The 7,671-nt window shown below is 54.4% G+C and overlaps 1 protein-coding gene across 1 annotated transcript in view; it reads right to left on the bottom strand.

The window, feature by feature from the left end:
* LOC138863066 (uncharacterized) overlaps nucleotides 1-5,799 on the bottom strand; it is an 11,454-nt gene extending 5,655 nt beyond the window's left edge. Inside the window, exons 1-3 of the mRNA XM_070126798.1 lie at nucleotides 1,468-5,799; nucleotides 717-783; nucleotides 115-266 (exon numbers count right to left, since the gene is read on the bottom strand). Of these exons, the coding sequence (XP_069982899.1) occupies nucleotides 115-266; nucleotides 717-783; nucleotides 1,468-5,799 (4,551 nt within the window). The remainder of the gene's footprint in view (nucleotides 1-114; nucleotides 267-716; nucleotides 784-1,467) is intronic.
* Between the last annotated feature and the right edge of the window lie 1,872 nt (nucleotides 5,800-7,671).

The following is a 7,671-nucleotide window of genomic DNA, read 5'->3' as shown; positions in this document are numbered from 1 at the left end:
TTAAAAAACGCGAAAAGGGGGGTAGGGATAAACTCCGTCTTCATTCCGAAGGACCTAAAGGCCAACAAACAACAACAAAGCACAATCACAATAAAAAAAAATTAAAAACGAGACCGCCTCACCCTCCTCAGCCGCCCTGCGTCGCCTACCGCCCATCCTCGAGGCGATGCGGGAGGCCATCATGGGGAAGACGCCCCCCAGGCGCCTCAGCGCCCCCGCGAAGCCACCTCCGTCCCTAAGCCCTTCGCCGCCTCCGCCGTGGGAAACTGATTGAAAATAGTAATAAAAAACAGAGGTTGTATTATATATATATATATATATATATATATATATATATATATATATATATATATATATATATATATATATATATATATATATATATATATATATATATATATATATATATTGCGTGTAAAGTATCTTAAGCTGCAATTCTTTATACAAGCTCTTATTTACTAATGTTGCTTCGTAGTAACCATAGACTGCAATCAGATTATGCTTTTGCTCATATATTCTTTTATCCTGTCGGCAGTATATGATCATTGATCATTCGCAGTGGAATATTACCATGCTTTATCAGAGAAACGAAAAATCAATGTACAGACGTTATAAACATCTTCAACAGCCATCCACGAGCGATTATCAATTCTCTTCACCTGAATTTTATATACTCGTACCAACGAAAGTCTGCATCACTTGCATGCAACACTCACCCCTCGTGTCGCTGTGCGCCGGAGCTTGTGTCGTCGACGTCGCCTCGTCGCCGCCGCTGAGGCCGGGCTGCGGAGAGAGCAACGGGAGGCTTACTCGATAGATAAAAAAAAAAACTATACAAAGGGAAAGAGAGGAGGGAAGGGAGGAAATAGGAAGGAAGAGAGGGAAAGAAATAGGAAGGGAGGGAAGGAAGGAGTGAGGGAGAAAAGAAGAGAGGGAGGGAAAGAGGGAGAAAGGAAAATGGAAAGGGAAAAACGGAGAAAAGGAGAAAGGGAGGGAAGGAAAGTAGAAGGAAGTGGGAAGTGAAGGAGAGAGGAAAGAGGGGGTGGAGGCAGGGAGGAAGAGAAGGAAATAAAAAGGAAGGGAAAGAGAGGAACAGAGGGAAGGTGAGAAGAATGAAGTGGGGAAGGAAAGGAAAAAGAATAGTGGGAGCGAGGGAGGGAGGAGGTGAGAGAGACAGAGATGGATGGGAGTGAGGATGGGTTGGTGCTCGCGTTCGGGAGGAAAAAATGAAACCGCAGTAAACCAAAGAAAAAAAAAAAAGAAAAAAAAACACCGTTTGCAGCCGGTGATTATTTGTCCACTACGATTAAGGTGCGAACACTAGATTTTACGTCCAAACGAAGAGCCATGAGAAGTGCAGTGAAGCCGAGGTGGCATAGTGTTGCTCACAGAGCGAAGGTGCAGTGCGGAGTCTAGAGTCTTTCGAGGCGCCCCCAGGCCGCCCTTTTCCATGCTCAGTCAACTTACATCTGAGGCTCCGGTTGTCGGGGCGGGCTGCGCGTTGTCGTGATGGTGGCCGTGGGCGTGGTGGTCGTGGGTGTGGTGGCCGTGCAGTGGGCGACGGAAGTGGTGGCCAAAGTGGCCTTGGTTGCTATTAATGTCCAAGAACCCCATGGTGAGAAGGGCGGGAATGGCCAAGCCGAGCGGGGCCAGGAGGGCCACCGGGGCGCCCAAGGCGGTCATGAGCGCCGTCGTCATGGGGAGGCCCATGAACGTGGCGGCCATGACGTGACGCATCATGCTGTGGTGGTGGTCGCCCTCTGGCTCGCGCGCCGGCACCAGCGGCGGCTCGTCGGGGATGCTCTGCTGCTCCAGGTTCAGGATCTCCGCCAGCGACGGGCGCGCCGCGGGCAGTGCCCCGCCCATTTGGGTGTCCGCCAGGCTCCCTACCTCCGAAACGTGGCTTCCGAGGGGGTCGGGGGAGGTCACGCCGTGCCCGTCCTCCTGCAGGGTCTCGAGGTGCGCCTGGACCAGCTTATTTCTCAGTAGCTCGAATGACCCCGGCTGACCTAGGAGCCCACTTCCGGGGTCGCTCGCGTCCTCCGGCGACTTCGTCAGGATGGGATTCACGCTGAAAACGCGTTTGTTGTCGAGGAGGTTGGGCAGGGACGGGGCATTGAGCACAGTGTTCTCGGGGACGCGGACCACCTCGTAGTTGGGCCGCTTCTGCAGGCCGATGTGCTGCGCCAGCGGGGAGGGCGTGGTGCTGGGCACGGCCACGGGGCGGATCTGGAGGCCCGGCCGTATGTTCTGCGGGTTGATCGGCGGCGCCAGCCCGGGGGTGTGGGACAGCAAGTCATCAAAGCCCTCGACCCCCGCGCCTTGGAAGATATAATCGAAGTCTCCGGTCAGACCCGTGGCATCATCCTCAAAGTCGAGTCCTTCAGTTCGGTTCAGCAGATCCAACACAAGGCCGATTGCCTCTAGGAGCTGTCCTTCGCCGATGGTCGTCGCGAGTGGTGGCTGAGGCGTGGCAGCGTGTTGTGCAGGCGTAGGAAGAGGAGGCGGGGGAGGAGGAGCAGCGGGTGCAAGTGTTGGCGTCGGTGGTGGCGGAGCGGCGGTGGAAAGGCCAGCTCGCAGCGGGTTAGGTGTCGTGTTTATGATATAAGTGGGGCATCCGTCCTGAATATCACATGCAATATTAATGTTCCCACTCGGTCTCTTTTCCACTGCTTCGTCGAATATGTATGTGAGTTTCCCGTCGTCGCCGGGCAGGGGCTCACTCGGCCGCTTCCTCAGAATGAAGGCGGGGCATCCGTGTCGGCGCGAACATGCTACGTTGACATTAGAGTCGGGGAAGATATCGGAGGGAGTGGCGGTCCTGTTGTGGACGCCGTCGACGATGATGGGAGGCCGCGGCCGCCTTGAAATAGGTTCTACCTCGGTAGGGCGGGCGCCTCCTGCAGGAACAGCGTCAGCAGTCCCTTGACCTACTCCAGGACTAGGCCTGTAGAAATTGTTGTTGCTGGTAGAGGACCCACCTTTGACTACCGTTGTCGAGGTAGAAACTACACCGTCACCGCCCTCCGCCGCTGAGTCCGCCGAACTGAATTCATTCGTGACCGAGGCTGCAACACTGGCCGAGGGCTGTGTCCCCTGGCTTGTCGCTCCCTGACTTCCTAAGTCGCTGGCGCCCTGGGGTGGAGGGTATGGATATGGGAAGTGACCATTTGGATCGCGAAAAGGAACTCCATAGCCGGGAACCTGAGGAAGGCCATCGCCAGGCTGAGGCTGTCCATAGGGCCAATGAGGGTTGAGAGGAAAGGGATAATCTGGTCGAATATTTGGGTATCCTGCTGAAGGGATATTAGGGTAACCCACGGGGGTATTAGGGTTTCTTGGGGGGAGGTTAACTTGCTGTGGTAAAGAATGAGACATCTGTGCATCGTTACTTAGAAAAGGTTGAAAATTGGCATCATAGGGGTTTGCAGAGTAGGCTGGATTTTGAGGGAAGTATCCATTGTTTGTTGGCTGAGGAACATTCAGAACAGGATTGTTTGGAAGGAATTGCTGAGGTTGTAGACCTGGCCGTTTAGTGTATAACAATTGCTGTGGAGATTGCGAAGATTGCAACCCCTGAAATCCAGGTACAGTCACGTGTGGCGCAGCGGAAGCACCGACACTGAGACCTGATATCTGATCGAGCACATCAAACGCAATATTATTATCAATCAGATCCAAGATGGGAGCAGTACCCTGCCCCTCCACGAGGGTGTTGTTGGATATTACCAACGGCCCTTCGGGAGAGACAGCAGACGGAGGTTTTCCCGGAATCTGCGGTTCCAGTGGGCGGGGACGCTCTGCGAGATTGGGTAGATAGGGAGGCTGTGCTTGGAAAGGGAGCTCGGCGTCTAGGCCGGAAAGAGCATCTTGAGGAGAAGGAATATCAACCCCGCCAGGACTGGGCTCGGCATTCACGTGGACAATATCAAGCTTTTGAAGGTTATCAAGTAGTGGGTTGTATCCTGGAGGAGCAATGGTGATGGGCGGCCTCGTGGTGAAACCCGGCGCGATGAGGAGGCTGGCCGGGTCCACGGGTGCGCGCGGAGGACTCGGAGTCGTGAACACGTACTGAGGGCGAAGAGGCGAGCCCGAGAAGAACGGCGACGGACCGAGGTCTTGTCCGCCTTGCGCGCCGCCGACCTGGACTGCGCTGGGATCTATCGGTTTGGGAGGGGCCCCCTGATTTTCACTGGCATCTGTCAGGTTCCTGAGGAAAGATAGCGTCACTGGAGGGGCTTCCGTGGAGCCCAGAAGCTCTTCTGGGTTGACAGGCGAAGGCCGGGCTATCACACTCGACGGAGGGCGCCCGGGAGCAACGGGGCGCGCGTCGAGGGTTTGCAGGAGAAGCTGCGCAGGACTCACTGGCCCGCCTGCCTCGTAGGTCGGGGCGGGGGGCGTGGGACGTCCCTGTGCTCCCGGAATTCTTGACGCATCAGTATGGGCTGACAGGTCGACATAAGTCACGTTTCGATGATGCACATTTGCCAGAGACGTGGAGGTGAGCGCTCCGGGCCTCCCTCCGCCCGAAAGAGATCCTGAGGGCTGGCCAGTAAAGCTTAAAGGATTTAAACTATCAGACTGTTGCAAGAAGGAATTTCTAACTTTCGGAATGTCCGTACTTCCCTTGCTAGAATTTTTCCCGCGACCGATCTGAAAGTTTGCGCCCCGCAGCCCCGTCTTTGGATTATTTCTAGGGAAGAGATTTGGTGAGCGTTGCTCGTCGGCTCCCGCCTCAGCCTCAGGTCGTTGTGGCTGCCTCATGCGGCCGTGAGGTGGACTCTGATATTCTCTGGTGCTTATTTTTCTGAAGGCGAGGCCAGGCTGGACTACCTGGCCGTGCGTCACCATCGTGACTCGCGCCTGGCCCGCGTGCTGGCTGCCCCCGAGGGCCTTCCCGTCCGTCGTCTGCTGCGAGAGGGGGAAGTGACCAACCGGAAGGGGATCTGCGGCATGGCTTTCCGCGAGGCGCCCGAAGAGCGACGCGCGCGCGCTCGTGGCGGTCGGAAGGAGGTTGGCCGCGTTGTCCCGCGCGGTGAGGGCGCTCAGGTGCTGCCGGGAGAGCGGACGGGCCGAGCGGGAGGGAGAGGCAGCAGAAAGGAGATCATACGGATCAGCGCGCGCGGCAGCCTCCTTGCCTCGCGAGAGGACATGCTGCTGACCGCCATACCCCGTTAGAACCCCGTGGGCGCCGCGGACCTGCCCCGCCCCCGGTCGCGGGCCCGAGCGATGTGGGTTAGTGGGGGCCTTGCGGTCGCTGATACCTGAGGATTCGGAAGGAGTGGCTCGGACGTCCGCCGGGGGCTGTGCCCGGGAAGGTAGGGACGCTGGGCGGAGGAGGGATGGCGATGCCGATCCGAGTGGTGCTGAAAAATGCTGGGGATTCCTGCGAGGCCGTTGCGCGCCGCGCCGCTGCACACGCATCGAGGCTTGCATGGGCGAGTGCGGGGCCGAGGGGGCGCTTTGAGACACATAAGGCACATGATCCTCGGCCCCCGTGCTGCCAATCAGTCCGACGGCGTTCGAAGTGTCGCCGCGACCGCTGGCTGCATCGCGACCGTCGGTCGTCTTTGGGGGAAAACTGACGCGAAACTCTGCTTGGCTTACCTGGAGGGGGACGCCGCTAGTCGCCGCCGTGGACTCCGCTGCGAAGGGCGCCGCCCTGATCCTCTCGTGTGCTCCGAAAGCGCCATGGGAGGCATCTCCTAAAGGGCTTTGCCCGGCACTGCAAACCAAGTTCACCAACACAAGCGTAAGGACAATATGGAAAGGTCTTATCTTTGCTTGAACATTATACATTTTGCAATTATATCTGATCGCATTACTGGTCGTTTTCGGTTCTTATTCCATCGCTATAACCATCATACAGTCACGGGTCTTAGACTAGAGATGCATTTTGTACACAAAGTCACATTTTCTACTCGTCAAACACTGATCCGACGCACTATTCATTCACCATGCAACACAAACAACAAAGTCACATGCACCAAATCCATACAATAAATATGTTATTTTAAATCGCACAAAAATCGCTCCTCAGAACCGCTTCCTGGGCGGAGATCCCGACGACCCACTCACGTCCAAGACTCGACTCACACTGGCGGTCGACGGGCGTTCGGGCGCCGCGCTGCTCCCTCCCTCAGTCGTCTTTCTCTTCCTCGTTCTTCTCCTCCGCCTCCTCCTTCTCCTCGTCATTCTCTTCTTCCTCTTTCTCCTCCTTGTCTTTTTTCCTCCTCTTCCTCTCCTCCTCCTTTGCTTTTTTTTCTCCTCTTCCTCTTAATCTCCTATTCCTCTCCTCTCCTTCTCTCTCTTTTTTTTCCTCCTCTTCGCTTTTTTCTCCTCGTCCTCTCCTTTCCTTTCCTTTTTCTCTTCCTCCCCTCCTCCTCCTTCGTATTTTTCCTCTTCCTCTCCGCTCCCTTCTCCCTCTCTCCTCATCCTCCTCCGCCTTCAAATCGCCCCCCTTTTCTCTCCGGTAGCGATGGATTGTTTATTTTTTTTGTCATCAATTCAAATGGTGTGTTTTCTCTCCATTAACGAACGCCACGGCTGAGAGGCAAAATCATTGACCCTGTAGATCGCCCCTAAAACGATTTTATCATATAAATTTTCGTCATCTTTTTCTTGTGCTTATTCGACACAGTTCATAATAAAAGAAAAAATCGGTAAGAAAATGACGTCGATACAACCAGATCGACACTGATTTTCTGAGCCAGTAATCAAGTAACCCGCGCTCACAAATGACGGAGGAAGATGCACTGTTTGCCTTTGTGAGAGACGCAGCTTCGGATTCGGGTCAGCGAACGAAAACGATCAAAGCTACTTTGGTTTTCGTTAGCTCTGTCGGGTGTGATCGCCACGCCCGGCCGAAGGCATCCCTCGGTACGTACAGGTGGTTTCATCATTGCTCTCTTTCTCTCTCTCTGTCTGTCTGTCTCTCTCTCTCTCTCTCTCTCTCTCTCTCCCTCTCTCTCCCTCCCTCCCTCTCTCTCTCTCTCTCTTTCTCTCTCTCTCTCTCTCTCTCTCTATGTCTGTCTGTCTCTATCTTCTCTTTCCCTCCCTTCCTCCCCCCCCCCCCCCTCTCTCTCTCTCTGTCTGTCTCTCTCGTCTCTTTCCCTCCCTTCCTCCCCCCCCCTCCCCCCTCTCTTTCTCTCTCTCTTCCTCTCTCTCTCTCTCTCTCTCTCTCTCTCTCTCTCTCTCTCTCTCTCTCTCTCTCTCTCTCTCTCTCTCTCTCTCTCTCTCTCTCTCTCTCTCTGTCTGTCTCTCTCACTCTGATGTGTGTATATGCATGCAGAGATAGAGAGAGATAACTATTGATATAGATACACATATGTAGAAAATATAGATATTTACATATACAGATACTTACATACATGCATATACACACATCAGACATATATGTCTTTTGTGGATTTTCCACTTCGGACTAAGATACATATATACTGTATATATAGCCTACTATTATTACAAACACACACACACTTAAGCATAAGCTAAACCACTCACACACACACACAGATACCTCCCCCCGATACACACACGCTCAAACGTACAAACCACACACACACGCACACACACTCACCCGGGTCAGCCGTATTTAAACATAACCGCAGATGACTTGACACACTTATTCCAAGCTATGTCCATTTATGGGAGCCACGGGAACGGCCGTGA

This window comes from Penaeus vannamei, chromosome 10, assembly GCF_042767895.1.
Source record: "Penaeus vannamei isolate JL-2024 chromosome 10, ASM4276789v1, whole genome shotgun sequence".
NCBI classification, from domain to species: domain Eukaryota; kingdom Metazoa; phylum Arthropoda; class Malacostraca; order Decapoda; family Penaeidae; genus Penaeus; species Penaeus vannamei.
The sequence above is the reverse complement of the archived record's forward strand: the minus strand, read 5'-3'. Positions and strand labels throughout refer to the sequence as shown.